The 20,259-nt window shown below is 40.5% G+C and overlaps 1 protein-coding gene across 1 annotated transcript in view; it reads left to right on the top strand.

The window, feature by feature from the left end:
* Positions 1-20,259, top strand: part of Ten-m (teneurin transmembrane protein Ten-m) — a 398,512-nt gene that overhangs the window by 265,337 nt on the left and 112,916 nt on the right. Inside the window, exon 2 of the mRNA XM_076326151.1 lies at positions 16,349-16,421. Coding sequence (XP_076182266.1) covers positions 16,385-16,421 — 37 coding nt within the window. The 5' untranslated portion in view covers positions 16,349-16,384. The remainder of the gene's footprint in view (positions 1-16,348; positions 16,422-20,259) is intronic.

Genomic DNA, 20,259 nt, shown 5'->3' with positions numbered 1-20,259 from the left:
TTGTCTCGCGTATTCTCCCATGGTGGTTCCTCCGTCCCGGTTCTCTGGTCTCTCCTTCCGTTCTTCACGGTGCTCCGTTCGGTTTCTCCGTCACGGTGAACATCTGCCAGTTTCGTGTAACTTCGTCCAGTCGTTCGAAGCGAGGCGAGCTTCGAGGGCTCTTTTACATTTCGTCGAAGTTAAACGCCCCCGTTTTCCGATCACTTAAGCTTGTCACTCGACGCAGACGAGGAGTACGTTTCATTTTTCCCGTGAATACCTTATCAAAGGAATTGTTCGATTCTTGGTAGCCACGGTACAGTGGAAACAAGACAACGATTCGACGAACGTATTTAAGTATCGATTTAAAGGGTTATGGGTTTTTCGTCTCTTCGCGGACAAGTGGCTGGACCACTTTGGCAAACTTTTACGGCACCGAGCGCCGAGGTGCATTTCCAAGGTTTATGGTCGCAACACGGGGAATAAAAATACGAGGTTCGACGTTCGAGTGTTTCGGAACTTGCATCTGCTTTCGGGCATTGCGAAATAATTTCGGGCAGCCCGAGATACTTTATCTAAATGCATTTGCGCCCGGAATGGGTTGATTTTCAAACGGAATTTTATAGCGAAAGTATTTACGAATTGGGATCAGTGTAAATGCATTAAGTAAGTAATTTCAAGCATAAAAGAATCGTTCGACGAAAACAAACGTCTAATTTGTTAATGGAAGAAACAAACACGTCGAATATTGTTGCAAATTATAATTAAGCGGAGAGCACGAATAACGATTCACTTTTACATATTTTTTTTTATGCAATTCTATTACAAGATGATAAAAATTCTTTCATTGGTATAAATTCACGTATATCGTGAAAAATATAATTAAAAGATACACGATTGAAATTTATGGATCAGTTATCGGGTCAGTTAGGTACCTACGGTGTCACCTCGATAACCGATCGAACTTGTGCCTCGATAACCGAACCAGAGTCATCCCCACCACTCTTGGAAGTAGTATCTCCGTCACTATGATTTGGAAAAGGCCTGTATGTATTACCACGAATGCGTAGAAGTCGTCGACGATTCGTTTCCGCGTCCAATCGTATTCCATCAATCGGAAATGGAGGAAAGACAATGTGGACAAGTATTTTTCGAGGCAGTGCACGCGCGAGACTCGACCACGGATAAAAAGGTCGTTTTCTCGGAGACAGATCGTTACCTTCCCCGAGTAACTTAACTACACCGGACCCGAGTCACGATCAGTTAGCGAGGTAATACTATCGTTGACAATTTTCCTGGAAGGGCTGTTACATTTCTTAGCGGATCGTCTAATTGAAAAGGCTCGAGAGTCTCGATGAAAAAACTTTCAACCCTTTGCACTCGAAGCTTTTCTGCTACCAGAAACCAGCACCTCGATGAAATCCTTCGAATCGTGTCATTTATTTAAAACGGAACATTTTCGTTTCAACGTTTCGTGTACGTATGTTTACACCTTACAAGAAAGGAGTGATCGAATTTTAATTACCAATTGGTAATTAAATTCTTCAGTTTCCAAATTGGAGAAAGTACACCGAATCAATTGACGATCGAGGATCGCCTCACGAGTGGAAAGGGTTAATCTTCTCGAAAGGACGACGGAAGATCACGCGGTGTGCCCTAATCGAAAGATTAAACGAGAGTGACGAGAAACACAGCTTCGATGCCCCCATCGAAGCACTCGTCTTGGCACTCGCTTCGTTTGGTTCGATGTCGTTCTTCGTAACAGTATCCGTCCAAGTGACATATATTTCGATAACGGGTAGAATTTGTTCTTTTTTCACGATCCGGTTTTAGCGTACTCGTCAAAGACGAGAACACCACCCGGACGTGTCGTTAACAACGAATTTCGCGGAACGTGGAAGAAATAGGATCGCGAACGAGCACGCCACGAGCGCGCATAATTTATCGCGTCCAGCGCGGAAACGAAACGGGGTGGAAGAATCGTGTCCCCGCGGGACCACCGTGGAACGATGTAACAATTTAGAGTGCCCGAGTCCATGGAATAACGGTCGCCCGTACAAAGGAATCGAGGAAGACAAATTATAGAAAAAGCGTAGCGGAGAGAAGCTCGGATCTGTTAGTTTAGGGCCAGGCCTCGAAGAAACACGACACCGCGTTCAAGCACTCGAACCATTAGCTATTTACGGAAACGGCGCTGCAAATGGGGCGTTCGACGATTTTCGTTTCGTAGGAGGTTGGAGGAGGAGGAGAAGGAGGAACGGGATGAAAGAGGTATAGAGGTTTCTTTTTCTTTTTCTTTTTCTTTTTTTTTCCCACCGACAGCCCGAACCGAAGAGCGGAATATCGACCGTGAGTAAAAGGGTTGCGACGCCAGCAGCTCCTTTTATTTCGGGAGTGGCGTGCGTCGGCCAAGCGTGCCCCACGACGTGGAAAATCGTACGTAACGATAGCCCTGGAAAACGAGGAACGGGTTTGCCCTCTGCTCTCGACAGTGGTTCGGTTTCTTTTTTTCCATCGGGGCTTTTTGCCGCTCCATCGCGTTCCTTCGAAGTCGAGACAGTTGTTGCGCGCCAACGAAGGCGCGGTGGAAACCTCCGCGAGACTATACCGTGTCCCGATCGTCACCGGTCGATTTACTTTCAAAATAAAACTCGAACGGTTCGAGTAATCTCGGTAGTTCTTTTTTTATTTAAAAGTAGAAACTCGGGAGTTAATAATAGAGTAATATATCTTCGATTCCTTTTACCGATCACCGTGTACTTTTCCACGATCAATCTCCCATCTGTCTAAATGACACGCGTCGAGTTTCGGGTAAGTCGGTTCGGTGTTTGAAAAATAGCGCGAAATTCAAATCGGCCGTGATCTCGATACTTTCTTTTTCGTTCGAAAGAACAAACTCGGGAGTCGACAACGGAACGAGATTTTTTACAGACCACCGATCTTTTCCCGACTTTTCGATCCGAGATCGAGTCTCGCGTGTGCACTGTCTTGAAAAATACTCGTCCGTATTGTCTACATGCGCTCCTCCATTTCCGATAGACAGAATACGATACGTAAACGAATCGTCGATGATTTCTATACACGACGATACGTACAAATTTTTTCCAAGTGGGCACCGTGTACGATCCATCAACGATTTTCGACCAAATTATTATTACCCCCGTTATCGTGCGCGGCATTGTTTCGCGCGCACCGTACGCGTCGTTTCGCTGACATAAATTCGCAACAACCGACAATGACGGAGGTAGGCGGTCGTAACGGTGGAGGAACAACAGCCTCTCCCATTGTAAGCGGGCAATTAAACACGCGTAACGGGATTGTCGTAATCGTCGGCGTAAAGCGGAGCGTCCCCGTGATTCCGCGTACGCGTTCGGCAAGTTATCGATCTCTCTCTCTCTCTCTCTCTCTCTCTCTCTCTCTCTCTTTCTCTCTTTCTCCCTCTCTCTCTCTTTCTCTTTTCATCGCACCGGTTGGCTCATAAATTTTTCAGGAACCGAAGTGCTCCGATCGCGTGCACTAATCTCGCAAGCAGATGCCACGCAATGCCTCGCAAAACCGATTACGGGAGAGTGGATCGGTGTATGTTGCGCGGTAAAGAGGCCCGCGGAGGATGAAACCGGCACTTTCGAATCCATCAAACTGCCTATAAACCGGCTACGGATAAAGCGGCGTCCTTCCCGGCACGGTGCCGGGCGCCGTTTTTTATCCAAAGGACACTCAGCTACCGTGACTAAACGGATTTCTGTCTTTTCCTCGAGATCGTTCCCATTGTCGGTACACATCCACGGGACCCGCTCGGAAACCCTCGTATACTACCTATGTACGTACGCGAGACCGATACCGAACGATACTTTTAGGATCACCCAGGGCTCCCTGTTTGTTCTTTCCTCGATATTGAGTTTGGCTTTCGTTCGCGCATTATCGAACCACGAGTCACGCTTCCACGATCTCCTGTCTGCGTGTTTCTTCGATGAAGATTTTTAAGCGAATTGCTGCGTGGAAAGCTAAGAGCGTACGAGAAACTGTGGGCATTCGTCGTGTGTAAGTGGTTACGCTTGACTATTCAATCGGAACGTGGAACTTGGTAAAATGTTTATTTCGAGGATTTAAAGGGAACGTGGAACTTGGTAAGTTTCATTGGGGGGTACCAATTGGTTAGTAAATGGCTGCGTGGGAAACTAAGAGTGTACAGTAAACTTTGTGCATTCGACGTGAGTAAACGCTTATCTCAATTATTTAATCGGAAAATGGAATTTGGTAATTTTTATTGGTAGTACCAATGAAAATTTGCAAGTAAATAGTTGCGTGAAAAATGAAAAGTGCACAATAAATTTTATGCATTCATCGTGGGTAAGTGGTTATCTCGAGTACTTAATTGGAAAATGGAACTTGGTAATTTTTATTGGTGATATCAATGATAATTTATAAGTAAATAACTGCGTAAAAAATTAAAAGTGTACAATAAACTTTGGGCATTCATCGTGGGTAAGTGGTTAGCGTGACTATTTAATCGGAAAATGAAACTTGGTAAAATGCTTATCTCGATTATTTAATCGGAAAATGGAACTTGGTAATTTTTATTGGTGGTATCAATGAAAATTTGTAAGTAAATAGTTGCGTGAAAAATTAAAAGTGCACAATAAATTTTGGGCATTCATCGTGGGTAAGTGGTTATCTCGAGTACTTAATCGGAAAATGGAACTTGGTAATTTTTATTGGTGGTACCAATGATAATTTGTAAGTAAATAGATGCGTGAAAAATTAAAAGTGTTCAATAAACTTTGGGCATTCATCGTGGGTAAGTGGTTAGCTTGACTATTTAATCGGAAAATGAAACTTGGTAAAATGCTTATCTCAATTATTTAATCGGAAAATGGAACTTGGTAATTTTTATTGGTGGTACCAATGATCATTTGTAAGTAAATAGTGGCGTGAAAAATTAAAAGTGTACAATAAACTTTGAGCATTCATCGTGGGTAAGTGGTTAGCTTGACTATTTAATCGAAAAATGAAACTTGGTAAAATGCTTATCTCGATTATTTAATCGGAAAATGGAACTTGGTAATTTTTATTGGTAGTACCAATGAAAATTTGCAAGTAAATAGTTGCGTGAAAAATTAAAAGTGTACAATAAATTTTGGGCATTCATCGTGGGTAAGTGGTTATCTCGAGTACTTCATTGGAAAATGGAACTTGGTAATTTTTATTGGTGATATCAATGATAATTTATAAGTAAATAACTGCGTAAAAAATTAAAAGTGTACAATAAACTTTGGGCATTCATCGTGGGTAAGTGGTTAGCTTGACTATTTAATCGGAAAATGAAACTTGGTAAAATGCTTATCTCGATTATTTAATCGGAAAATGAAACTTGGTAATTTCATTGACGGTACCAGACCTGTGAAAATAATCACAACCGTCACCTGTGAAAATAATCACGAGTCTGTAGGAACGGGTTGATAAAAAATTAAATTTTCAAAAAAGACTACTTAAATTTCTCCTTGGATCTCAACGTGGTTTTTTAAATCTACACACCGAGTAATACCGACTCATAAAGTTTCTGAACACCTTTTCGGAAATCGGATATCGAAAATCATTAAGTTCCCGCAACGCATCGATCCGAACGTCTCGAACGTAATCGAAACGGCGCCCCTTCGATCGAGATTCCAACTTAGGAAATGGAAAATAATCCACCAGTGCCAAGTCCACCTTTAATATTCAGAACACCTAACACCTTTCTTTGGAAGAAATTCCTTAACGATCACGTTACGAGAAGAAGCATCGTCGTGCATCAGGAACCAATCGTTCGAACCCGTGATAATACGGTATTTTACAATGTTACGTACGATAAAAAATTACTTTCGAACGTACGCGATCACACGGTTGAAACATTGCAAAAATCGAGTTACAATACGATTCTAACCAGTAGGAACAACGACCTTTAGAGTTTAGTAAAATTCTGCATCAATCGTTGGTTCGATCGTTAAATTCTTATACTTATATTTTTTAATCTTTATTTCGTAACAGATCGAATCACCGTTTAGAATATAAATACACTAGGTGGTTCGTGCAACTGTTTCATGGCATAACTCGGTTACCAATGTCACTTATCGAAAAATGTCAAAGGAAAAAGATAAAGGCTCGAAGAACACTATATCCGTAGTACCCTAGATTCTTTTCAAATTCCCAGTTACGCACAAGTTTTCCCACCCAATATATACACAAATTACCGTTACGTCGAATAGTACTCTCTGAAAGAAAAAAAATGATCCCAAAAACATTCGTAGACGCAGTACGTAAGTACTCGAGAACCTAAAATCCACCGCGAATCGTACAAAGCATCGTCCGAGATATGTCAACGGTGGTTAACCGTCTCTTATCGAGTTCTGTTTGAAGAGATCGCGAGCCGCGTAATTGAGAGTCCGCGAGTAGCGATTCCTCTTGTTTCGAAAGTGTCGCAGACTTGTTTGCGTTCTTTCTCGTCCCCCCTAACTCTCGGGAACTCGTCGAGCCGTGTCCCTCGGGGTGGTACACACGGCGGGTAATCCCCATGGACAATAAGAAACAGGATACAATTAAATATTTGAGTTCCCCGTAGCTGAATCTCCCTGTCGTTCGTAGCTGGGGTAAACGGGCTCGATCCGCCGCTTAGACGATGGCAAATTATAGGTGAACACTCGATATAGAAATCCTAGCCCCGACCTCGAGCAACTGCATCTCGGCCTCGTGATCACGACGGTTCAACGTCTGCCTAATGGGCATACTAATCGACGTTAATTCGACGACAAGCCGCACGAAAGCACGTAACTGTTTAAACGAGGCTTATTGACAAGCAACGTACGCACGCGAACGATCCCGCTGCGAGAACACTGACAGCGATGCTACTTGTGTGGCCCGTTCAACGGGTTGACAAACGTTCCATTTCGCTGTTGAGCGCCATGTTCGTTCGCGGATCGCGAACTCCCTGTAACTCAACCGGACCTAACCCGACCTACGTCTCGGTCTAATGTGTCGCTTCAACTTCTACGATACTGTCGCGCGCGATACACCGCTCAATCTCGAATACGAGATTTCCACGAGCCGCGGTTCCAGTTTAGATTGACGGAACGCTTCTCGTCCGCTTACTTCGTACACGTGGATCGTTTAAATAAGAACAACGATTGTATTATTGCCTAGGAGATTATAGTTCAAACGACGGTAGGTGTGAACGCGTTAAATATACTGGTAACACTGTACATTGAAACCTAGTATATATGGAATATATTTAATCGCGGTTAATACGAAACAGTGTGCTTGATTTCAAGTTTGCAATTAGTGAAAGGAATGCATTGTATTGGAAATGGTGCATTCTTCGTTTAGAGTAGTGTATTTTTAAAAAATTAGTATAACGATAATATTATTGCGTAGGAGATTATAGTTCAAACGACGATACGTGTAAACGCGTTAAATATACTGGTAACACTGTACATTGAAACCTAGTATATATGGAATGTATTTAAACACGGTTAACAGGAAACAGTGTACTTGATTTCAAGTTTGAAATTAGTGAAAGCAATGCATTGGATTAGAAATGGTGCATTCCTCGTTTAGAGTAGTGTATTTTTTAAAAAATTAGAATAACGATAATATTATTGCCTAGGAGATTATAGTTCAAATGACGGTAGGTGTAAACGTGTTAAATATACTGGTAACACTGTACATTGAAACCTAGTGTATATGGAATGTATTTAAACACGGTTAATACGAAACAGTGTGCTTGATTTCAAGTTTGAAATTAGTGAAAGCAATGCATTGTATTAAAAATGGTGCATTCTTCGTTTAGAGTAGTGGTGTCATCTATAATTTCATACAATTTTTATTCAGATCGTGCTCGTTAAAATTTGAACTTCTCGTAACATTTGTATCCCATCTCCGAGTAAATGTAACTGAATGCAGGGTGTCGAAATCATCACGGGTCGATTTGAATTTCGCGCTATTTTTCAAACGTCAAACCGATTAAACTGAAACTCGACACGTATCGTTTAGATAGATGGGAAATTAATTATGGAAAGGTACACGGTGAAAGACGATTCGGGAACTTCGTAATCATCTCTCGAAATCGTGCGCTTATGAAAAGCACTGTGCAAAGTTCGATCGATAACTCCCAAGTTTGTATTTTTAAATAAAAAAAAAAGTATCGAGATTACTTAAACCGTTCGAATTTCGTTCAAAAAATGAATCGCTCGGTTACGATTGGGACACCCTCTATACGTTTGTACTTTGAGGTTAGTTTTCGTCCCTCGTATATCGACCGATAGGAAGATATACCGCGCGTTCAATATTTCTCCATGTTTCGTTCTCCTTCGATATTTCGTTCCATCCGCGAACCGAGTTACAGAAAAATCACGGATCGAACAACGTTCCTTATTCGTCTCGTATTAATTCGAAAACAAAGTCCTACCGGACGTATGATTGCATGAATATTTCCGGTTGTTCTCGAGACCCCGGAGTTCATCCCCGCGGTACTTTTCGCACATTAAGAAACACCCGGTGTAATATCATGAATTTTGTATTCTTCAATTTCCCTTCAGCGACCGCAAACAACTCCGCCCTCGTGTTCTCGAGTCGTACAAGAAGCGAGTACGTCCAATATTCCCGGTGCACGGCCATCTTTCTTTCACGACTCCCATTCTCCTCGAACAACACGCAGCACGTAACAGCGTAACGGTTGTCACATTCGTGACAATCATTCCCCGATCGTGCAAATATTTGTCAACCTCGAGGTCTCGTAATTTCTTCGTCTACGGCGCGTATTATTCCCCGGGAAATAAAGAAAGAGGGAGAAGGTAGGAGGAATATGGCGCGGGTAGGCGTCGTAGGAAAAAGAGAAGCGAAAGAAGAAAAGAATTACCGTTCGTTCTTACCGTGGCACCTGTTGAATACGCGTATCTACCTGTTCGTACTCTATCGGCAATTACTTGGTCGCGATGGCCAACCACCACGTGCTGTGTTTCTAGCATCGAACGAACGGCTCTGTCTTTCAGCTCCGATACAGATCTGACAAACGGTTAACGGTGTCGCGTGTCGAGCAACAACGAACGTTAACGGACGATTGATATTTAATGCAAGAGAATACCGATGCAACGAAACCTATCGTCCCATTTATCCTCGTTCCGGCAGCCATCAAGGTCAGGCGTGATCTTGCCACGTCGTATATCATCGTTACGAGCAACCCGGAATACCAGTTAAGGGTTAAAAGCTGCCTTTATCAATCCCGGCCTAGCCCTCGGGTCTTTCTCATACATCTATCGTCCTCCCTGCCACGGACGTGCATTTCCATTAATCCTCCGCTGCTATAAGCAGACTTTAAAAGCTTGACGCGGAGGATCACTGTCTTGGCCAGATACTTTCGTGGAAAAGAAATGGTCGTCGGGAGTGTTGCATGATCGAGAGACTTCGACGTGGGAGGGTATCGACGGTTGGAAACCAAACGAGTGCAACGGGAGGATGTTGCACTGTGGAATCGAGAGACTTCGTTTCGTCGATACGAAGAAGATGATAGGTTGCTCGATCAATTTTTTCCTTCGATTAGAAATGGAGGTATTGAGGTCATCAAACTTACTCAAACTTACTCTCTAGCTCTCTTATACTCGACTGCTCCGACTCGTAACTACTCACTCGAATAAGATTATATAACACTGATAGGTTGTTCGACAAATTTTGTCGTTTGATAAGAAATGGAGGTATTAAGTTTGTCAAACTTATTCAAACTTACTCTCTCGCTATCTTACACTCGACTGCTCCAACTCTCGACTACTCGCTCGAACAAGATTATGTAACACTGATAGGTTGCTCGATAAATTTTGTCGTTTGATAAGAAATGGAGGTATTAAGTTTGCCAAACTTATTCAAACTTACTCTCTCGCTATCTTACACTCGACTGCTCCAACTCTCGCCTACTCACTTGAACAAAATTGTATAACATTAATAGCTTACTGGATAAGTTTTGTCTTTCGATAAGAAGTGTAGCTACCAGATTCGTCGTTTTATTTTTCAAGAGATAGTACTACTATTTAATGAACATATGCAAAGTTTCCCATAAATCTGTCAACTCGTTCGTACGTTCACAGTCGTTCAAAGTTCAAGTGTCACAGTATTATTTTTACAATAGAAAAAACGACAAAACTTATCGAACAACCTAGTATTTACTAATTTTCATAAAGCTTGAAAATTAACCTCGCGAGACGTTAGTTTCGTAACAAGAATATTTCTATTCAGAAACTGACCCTTTTGTAGATAATTCAAAAACGATTTGTAGAATAACCAAACTCTTTTCATTCGTATTTACAATTTTCGATAATCAATGAACGCTCGAATTAAGTTTCATAGGACCAAGATTTCTACATACTCAGCCTCCTACCGTTACTAGAATCTATTATTACCACTATTACCAATCTATCATTGTATAGATCTTGGTAGGAGTTTCGACAGCTCGCGTTGAAGAGTTGCATTCGGTCGAGGGGTTGACCAAAATCGTGCGAATCCCTGGGCAATTTGAACGGAATGCTGGGCCGGTCTTCTATCTGTGCAATTTGCTGCAAACTAACGATCCCTTTTAGGCCTGTAATTATTACAGCCCGCATGAGTCATTGCGGCTCGGATTAGACCGTTACGCGAATCGATTAGCGATCTCGAGGCAAGGTTCTACGACGATCATGATAATTCGACTTGGTACCCGTCATTCTACCTGCTGGTAATGACCTTCGCCTCAGGGTCGAGTCATTCGTGGGAGGGTCGATTCTTCCGTAGCCGACGTATCCGATGCACGACCATGAGAAAATAATACCACCGATCTTCTAAATACTCCACGGACAATCGCGCGTTCGTTTCTGAATAATGCAGCTCGTGACTCACCGGGGAACGTACAGCGCTAGGTGTCTGTGAACAATCACCGTCATTTCCGTTATGGAAAGCTCGCAATTGTTCGAAAGATTGAAAACGCGAAAAATATTAAAGCAAACGTCGAAAATCGAATCGAAACCAACGACACGTTATTTTGTAACTCGATCGAGAATACTTTTAACGGTATTTAAAAATACAATTTTCGTTGGATCGGAATGTCGGTTCTCGGACGAGTTTCTCTTCGTGTCACGAAAAATTGACTTGATATTTTATTACGAGAAAAGTACGCGGTGTAATCGAGCGAAACTTTTTTTTAAATGACGAACGAGTTAATAATATCTCGAAGCTGTACCGAAATGTCGGTAAACACGATCGTCTCGTTCGGTAATTGGAAACGAGAAATACAAATGAAATTATTGTTCCGTGCAAACTAGAAGTAATCGAATCGTTCAAAAAGGCGACGAAACGGATTACTTTTGCATCGCAAAATGTTTATAACACACTAACGAAGAAAACGCCAAAAATTTGGGAAAAAATATCTTCGTTTCTCTACATACCTTTGATCCTCTTAGCTTTTCCCAAAGATGTTCAGTAGCTTCTATGGCCCTGTTTATAGTGAGAACTATCGAGCTCTGCAAAATATTAATTACTAATACAAAATGGCAATCAGCTATTGCCAAATAGTTGGCAAATCGTTTACCACAGAGCGATTGTTTCAAGTTTGAAAAAATTCGGAAGAAATTCGAACTTTAACTCGTTGATTTTGGTAATTAGAATACCTTCTTTTTCGCCAAATGCTGTCTTCTTATCTCGATACTTAATTTTCCATCCAACACTTGAACCGATTAATTTTCGTACTCGTCGCGAAATTACGTTCACGATCGATTCCTCTCTACCGATCGAGCAACACGTTTCGAGTAACAATTCTCTATGCAGAAGAGGTTCGAACAGGAGGAAAAATGGCGCGCGTCTAAGCCCAACCGAAATGTAATTAACCGTGGAAGTAATTTTGATTTACGCTCGCTGGGCCGCAACAACTGCGAGAGCGGTACCCTTTATTCCCGAGCTACGTTGCCGCAAACCACTTTAAGGTGGATAAGTTATGTACGTGCTCGCGGTCACCTGCTACATCGGCCCTCGAGATGCTTTCGGAGCTCGTTGCACGTGCAGGTGCATTGTGCCGGTCGGATTCGGGCGATCTTGAGATCGCTCGCGAGACGAGAGGCCCGAAAACTGAACGAAAGACAATGGAGCAACGTACGGGGGATTCGTGGCAGGGGGGAGAACCCTCTTTGTTGCCTCTAAGGTCAAAACGAGCCAGGAGACGCTTCCATCCGCGAATAATCGACGCTCCGACCTTTGACGGATCGAGTGTTTTCGTTCTTCGTCGAGTGTCGATCGTTTCAACCGCTCGAGTGATAATCGCCGAGAGAAGTAGTCGATCGATTCCTCGGAAATTCCTTATAGGGTGTCCCGATCGTCACCGGTCGATTTACTTTTCCAATAAAATTCGAACGGTTCGAGTAATCTTGATTTTTTTTCTTTTAGGTGATAGTACAAACTTGGGAGTTAACAATGGGACAAGATACCTTCCAAACGGTAGCCTCGAATTTCTTTTACAGACCACCGTGTACTTTTCCACGATGAATTTCCCATCTGTATAGATGAAATATGTCGAGTTTCAAGTTAATCGGTTTGAAGTTTGAAAAATAGCGCGAAATTCAAATCGACCGGTGATGACTGGGACACTCTGTATTTTCTCACCTCGCACAATTGAAGATGTTGAAGAAATAGAGGAAAAATCGGTTATAGTTGCGATAATAGAGAAGCAATATATTACGAGGCGGTCATGGGTCGAAAAAGACCCATGTAAGATATCTTTTTTTATGTAAAAATACAAACTTGGGAATTAATAATGGAACAAGGTACCCTCCAAATGGCAGCCTCGAATTTTTTTACAGACCACCGTGTACTTTTCCACGATAAATTTCCCATCTGTCTAGATGAAATATGTCGAGTTTCAAGTTAATCGGTTTGAAGTTTAAAAAATACCGCGAAATTCAAATCGACCGGTGATGACTGGGACACTCTGTATTTTCTCACCTCGCACAATTGAAGATGTTGAAGAAATAGAGGAAAAATCGGTTATAGTTGCGATAATAGAGAAGCAATATATTACGAGGCGGTCATGGGTCGAAAAAGACCCATGTAAGATATCTTTTTTTATGTAAAAATACAAACTTGGGAATTAATAACGGAACAAGGTATCCTCCAAATGGCAGCCTCGAATTTTTTTACAGACCACCGATCTTTTCCCGATCCTTTTATCCGAGGTCTGTATTTCTTTGGTTGTTTCATCTTGTTAAAAAGTTTGTTAGAATTCCATATATTCGGGATATTTTTGCCCGAGAGACTTTGCGCGTACAGTCGAATGGTAAAACGCTTTAAACTATAGTTCTACACCGAAACAATGAAGAAGTTTAGCACATAAAATGACTTCACGTTTTATCGGTGCAAAGCTACTCGTTTAGAAAGCTCCAACACTCTTCGTCGGTTAAACGTTCCCTAAAAATATAATTGCAACGTATACGTAACACGTGTTTCTATAATCTGCGATACACGGCTCGAGAATTCTCTCGAAAGAAGTTTAATTACGGAAAGAAGTTTAATTATCCCGAATCGGCAAGAATTTCCGTAACTTGATATTAAACGGTCTAGCGACTGCTTACTGCGTTTGTTATTTTCATTTAAAGCGATAAGGTGTAGCGAATACAGCGAAAACGTACGACTGATATACATTTGAGGTTAGGTTTAACAGAACTCCGGCTCCCGTGCACTTTGTTTACTTCCCTGCCATATTTTATATTTTTCTGCATCGCATTACCGCGATATCGCGTCTACAAAGACGCAAAATAAACAAACACGGGACCGGGGGCATTTTTAATCTTTCGTAAAATACAAAATCCACGTTTCCCTCGCGTCGCGTTTGTTATTAAATATACACCCGAGGAAACCCTAAAAGTATCGGGTTTGTTCGGAAAGTCGTTTCGTTTTTCTTCCGATGAGAATGAAACACGATTTTTTCAGAGCGTGTAAACATTTCATTAAATCAAGAAACGCGATATGGGACACTCGACGAACTTGGACGAATTCTCGATCGTTACTTATTATTTATTCCCCGCTCGGAGGAAAATAAAAATAAATTCCACCTTGGAACGTATCGAAATCGAACGACGAGTTCTCGTTCCCGGGTTTCCTTATCTCGGTGTTTTCCATCGGTAGGAAAGCTGCGCGCGCACCGTTCCAATTACGGAAGTTACAGTTTCGCGTCCGCGAATAAATAAATATAAGTCGTGTTGATTTTGGTGCGAGCGTGCGATTCCAGCGAGATTGCATAAACCGTCGGCCAGGTGAAGCGTTAACGAACTCCTCCCCGGCCAACTCGGAAAATAACCGAGGGAACTAAACGGGCCGAGTGTTCGTATCTCCGTTGCTAAAAATATGCGCGGAACCGGGAACGCGACTTGTACCCCTTTCTAAGAGGGTTCTCGCGCTTTTTGAAACCGTATTTTCTTAAAACGTCGTCAACTTACTTCCCACCGCCTTCCCCGCCCCCGTAATATTTAACACGCCGCCGCGGAGCTCGTTTCATTCCACCGCGAGCTCTTACCGCAGAATGAAAAAACTCACCCCTTTTCGCGCAGTCCCCGGGTGTCCCGTGGGAGAAACGCGGCGTTCGTCTGGATTTCCTCCCACACTCTTCTTTCTCTTTTTTTTCTTCTTCTTCTTCTTCTTTTTTCTTTCTTTTTCTCTCCTTTTTTTTCTCCCTCCCTTTCACCTACCTTCCTTTTTCGTCGGTGTGGTTTGTCGCAAAGTGGAGCGCACACACGGCGGGAGGGTGAACCAGACTCGAATTAACATTACCGAGGGTTGCGTTTTAATCCGAGGCGTGTCGAGTTGACTCGCGTATGAGTCACGGCGCGTTCACTGGACACCTTGCGAGTTTAGGGAACCTTGAACAGTCTCGAGCCGGGGGCCTCTGGACGGGGGTTCGCGGCTTGGCAACCCGATGCACCGTAACCCTGTGCAATCCAGCTCGCCAGCCCTAAAGATTGATGGTGACAGCGGGAGGGGTAGCGCGGAGTCATCGACCACGGGGGAGGAAAGTTTAAAATTTCTACCGAACACGTATTGCCTCTTAAATACACTTAAGCTTAACAGCTTTTTTCGGCGAGGATTTCCCGCCGCGAACTTCCGACTCGATCATTTCAACGATAATAAGATTCGCGATTGACCCGCGAATCGTGGAATTTCTCGATCGCCAGCGCTTGTACACGGATTGTTCAAAATATTTAAAATATCGAACGTGGATTCGGTAAACCTTCCCCAATAATAGGAATAGCAAAATGACCAAATTATGCCGACTATTCTTTTTATTTCTGTGTGTATATATATTTTAATAACTACTTGCACACGGATAGTTCAAAATATTATTAAAAATATCGGAGTCGTATGAGGATTCGGTGAACCTTGTCCAATAGTAGGAATAGAATTTATGGCGGTATACAGAAGAAAGTTTAAAGTTGGCATTTATACGTGGATAACACGTGCAGTGGACAAGAGAATGTTTAAAATCTGTTAATTATTACTATTAATTACGATTATTATTATTTGTGTCTTTATTTACACAGATGAACGAGAATAATAGAAAATTCGTGGATATTGGACAATTAATAGTTAAAGATAGAAATAACGGTTTAAATTTATGGATATTGCAAACAGATACGAAATACAAAGTTATTGTACAGTATATAATTTAACCAAATTTGGCAAACCGAGAAAAACTTTACGAAGAGATGAAAAAATTTTAATCTGAAGGAAAATTTAAATCTAATAAAATAGATTTAAATAAAATTTAAATCTACATGAAAGGATAGTAAAAAAGGACTTGAATTTAATGGTTTCAAAAATTACACAACGAAAAAGAAACCTTTCGTTGGCTCTAAGAATAAAAACAAACGTTTACTATTTGTTAGACAATGTGTAAACAGGCTATTATCGTTTTGGGAAAGTGTCGTTTGGTCTGACGAGTCAAAATTTGAATTAATGAACAAAAAACAAAAAAAAGGAGTATATTGCAAATTGTCAAATCGCCCCAATATAACGCTTTACGTTTTTTATTTAATAATGAATTGATATCGTCGCGATTATAGCTCTAGCGTCAATTTTTGCGAAATTAAAACAACGATTACGATTGTTTATATTTGTAAATGATTTTGTAACCCGCTGAAAATGATTTCACACCGTTCGACAACGATATTGCAAATTAAGCCACGAGATCGAAACATTTGGAAATGTTTTGCAACGAGACCTCTGTAAAATTAAATAAATTCCTGACTGTATTACTCGTTGCACGATTGAATTGATTTATACATTGTTCACTCGACGAAATCTTTTTAACGTATATTTCAAATTTCTTCTGTTCCAGGTACGTACCCTCGATTTTAAAATACGATGCACACTGATGCGCTCCACTAACACAGACACGGACGAGACGTCGTGTAAGTAAATTTAAATACTTTATACGTTTATGGGAGAAACTTAGATCGATATGTCCTTTGTTCATCGTACAACTATCTCACTTTCCATCATTTATTGCCCAAATTGAAGTTCTACGATCGAAACTGCCCTTTGATGCCTTCGAGGAACAACAAATTTTGCAAAATTATTCGCAAATCCCTCGAACCTCTCGAAAGAAAATTATTAGTGATTCAAGAGGGATGTTGCACTCGTTTTTACAAAGATTCTTATTTTTATAATATCTATATTATAGCAGGTGTCCTAGAAAATATTTATATCGGAGTTTATAGACGTCGATATTTTTTTAATAATTGAAAATAAATATTTTTCGGTTTCCGGTGGAATACTTTAATAATTTCGTCGACCATTTGAAAAACCAGGAGCGACTTAGAATTGATTCATTTTTCGTTGAAAACTTATGAAAACGAAATTGAAAATAAAGTGTCAGAATTATAAATTAGATTGTAGGATATTCAGAAACGGAAAAAGGTATATGAACCAATAAATGCATAAAAAAGAACAAGCAACAAGATGCTTAAAAGGAACAATAAAGGGATAAGGAAAATCGAAAGAAAGTTTACAATTGTACGAATAATCAAAGCTCCTTTAGGTTGACCCTTTAAGGGAAGCTATCGACTCGCAAAATGAAAAATTCCAAAGTAAAAAATATTCTACAAACTACAGATACGAGTATCGGTATCTAAGTGATCTAATTCGAACCTACGTTCAGCTGTATATAACGACCAACCGATTAAAAAACTATTTAAAATTTCCTCTCACAGTCGACAGTTGATTTTCTCACGCAACCGAAGATGCGTAACACGGTTGTGCATAATTTTCAAAAGTAATACTGTAACAATCGGCTTTCGTTAAGAAGCTACGTAATTTTAAATCAGTATCGAGTTACGTACGAATTACGATAATGTTGCTCGGAACAATTTGATGAGAAAGTAGGAAACATGCTTCGAGCGTAAAAGGTTAATTTCGACTCCGCTGCGACATACGGAAGGCGACGGGAACCAAGATGAGTAGATGACTTGGACGATGATACAGCTTCGAAGGATCACGGTCCTCAACCACAACCTGCTTTTCGACATCTGCACTCAATTCCTAGACAACCTCGCACAATCACCGGGTTGCTTCGTTTGTTTACGAGTTCCCTAAACATCGAGCGGTGATTTTCCAAGCTTCGCGTAAACGAGCTCCGTTTCCCACAACATGTGGCCGAACCCTGTTCGAATCTAATGACGAAATTTTACGGAGCCCTTCCTGCATCCTTGAATTGATTTCTTTTTGAGTAGTTTGAAAAACGGTCTTCTACTTAATGCGAGTTTATTCTACCAACGTGGGATACAAATAAATAGCCATTCGAGCTATTTATGTCTCGAGAATTGAAAACTTGTAAAAATTTGTAGGATATTCAGAAATAGAAATAGGTATATGAACTAATAAATGTATAAAAAGAAAGAAGCAACAAGATGCTTAAGAGGAACAATAAAGGAATAAGAAAAAATCGAAAGAAAGTTTATAATTGTATAATATATATACTAAATGTATAAACCACTGCGGGAACAATAAAGGGATAAGAAAAAATCGAAAGAAAGTTTATAATTGTATAATACATATACTAAATGTATAAATCACTGCGGGAACAATAAAGGGATAAGAAAAAATCGAAAGAAAGTTTATAATTGTATAATACATATACTAAATGTATAAACCACTGCGGGAAGAATAAAGGGATAAGAAAAAATCGAAAGAAAGTTTATAATTGTATAATACACATATTAAATGTATAAACCACTGCGGGAACAATAAAGGGATAAGAAAAAATCGAAAGAAAGTTTATAATTGTATAATACAAATACAAGGCCATCTTCGAGTGGTCTGAAAATTGTTTTTTAATCAATGTGGGCAGTTTTCTTTGATTTTCCAGCGAAAGTCGTTTCTTGGAAGAAACTTTATTCGTAGCAGGAGTGTTGTAACTTTTATCGGGAGAGAATGTAATTAATTTTATTTAGTAATTAAAACTGAGATCAGAACGGAAAAGACGAGATATTTTGTTGTAAGATCGATTCCAAGATTTTAATCGAAACAAGTGATTACACTCTTTTGTAACGATGAAAATAGAATTGTTTTATTAATTTTCAACGGGAATAGCGTTACGACGATACAGTAACGTTTGAAACAAGAATTTCGCGAAAATATTGTCGCTGCTCAAGCCGGACGAGAATTTACGAACAAATCGACGAGTCGACAACGCTTCGGTTAACAAAATTTTATGCGATTCGTATCAGGAAATCGGTTTAATACGCTGAAATACGTATCAGTTCGAAGTGATTAAAATTATTATGCAAGAAACAAGGAAAAGTACATAAAATATTACATTACTAAAACGTTGATATACGTAAAATAATTGATGCGATCGTATCGTAAAATTGAAATTTATCGTGAAACTAAAGCTCGTTCGGAACGATTGCTGCATCCAATTTTACAGAAATTGCGTTATTTTTGACGGTTCGCATCGTCAAAGTTCTTCGTCGTAATTAAAAATGAATTTCAAATATATTACTAAATATTAGCCAATATTTTACATTTTATTAAATAAAACCTAATCAAAATTCTTTTATTCGCTCTAAGTAGTTTTTGACAAGGTAAAAAAGAATGATATTTCAAAATGAAAGTAATTTCAGAGAGAAACTAAGAAGTTACAAATACGATAATTTCCATATAAAATAACTCAAGTGTCTACAAAAATATCGAATCGATGAACGAGTGCAAATGAACAATTTCGAATAAATGTTCCGTAATTTGCTTCGAAGATTACATAAAAATATATATATATATATATTGATCCGAGTTTTTTTCCCAACGAAGAAATTTCCCTTTACGTTCGTGAAAGGAGAGATTGTATCGAGAAAATATCGCGCGGCTGGGAAAAGATCGAGCTCTAATTGTAAGAAGTTTCGTTCATCCGCGTTGTTCGTGAAGCTGAACCGTATTGGCAATATTATTGTACCGAATGGTCAGAGAAGCGTATAGGGAGCACTCTCGAAGACATCGAGGAAGAAGCAACAATCGCGGCGAGCACTTCTGCGAAACTATTGTCGGTTAAACGGGAATCTCCTTAAATCTGGCCTAGAATTTTACCTGCTCTCGAACGAACGACAATTCGAGCGTGCAGAGCCAGGTTAAACCATGAACGAAGCTGTTTGTGCAGCCGTCCCGAGTCTATCGCAACAGAGATCACCTGGGCTGCGACTCTAAAGTCTTGTCTTACTCGGTGTTTATCGAAGCAATTTTCCGCTAACCGAGCGAGATGGTGTCCGTACGGATGTCTTGTCCATTTAACGATCCTGTAACGCTTCGTGGCTCACGGAGAAAAATGTTTCCGGTTCCTCGGACTCGACGATGTTTACTTTCGCCTTGGTTATAATTGTCTTGTCTTTCCGTAGCTCGGCCACTTCGGGCAGAAAGTTTCCAATCCGAAGAGACTCCTGGCGCGGACAGGAAATTTTCAGACGGTTCTTACGTATTATCGTTCCACTCGAAAATTAATCGCGACCGAAACGGCTCTCGAGACACAAATATTTTGCAAAATTAAATTTCGATACGTCTGGAAATATCGTATCGTTGAAACGTTGCCGACACTATATATATTAATTATTATTCGTACGACGCGAGTTTGCCCCCGAATTATTATTCTTCCTCTTCGAAGAGTTTCGAACAACACGAACGGTACGTTTAATAATTACTCGTACAGTGTCTGTAAATGGTATAAATAAATATTAAATGCTGCTAAATAGTACGAAACGTCCC

Source organism: Ptiloglossa arizonensis, chromosome 14 (genome assembly GCF_051014685.1).
Source record: "Ptiloglossa arizonensis isolate GNS036 chromosome 14, iyPtiAriz1_principal, whole genome shotgun sequence".
In the NCBI taxonomy this organism is placed as follows: domain Eukaryota; kingdom Metazoa; phylum Arthropoda; class Insecta; order Hymenoptera; family Colletidae; genus Ptiloglossa; species Ptiloglossa arizonensis.
Note: the sequence above shows the minus strand (reverse complement) of the source record. Positions and strands in the feature narration are given on the sequence as shown.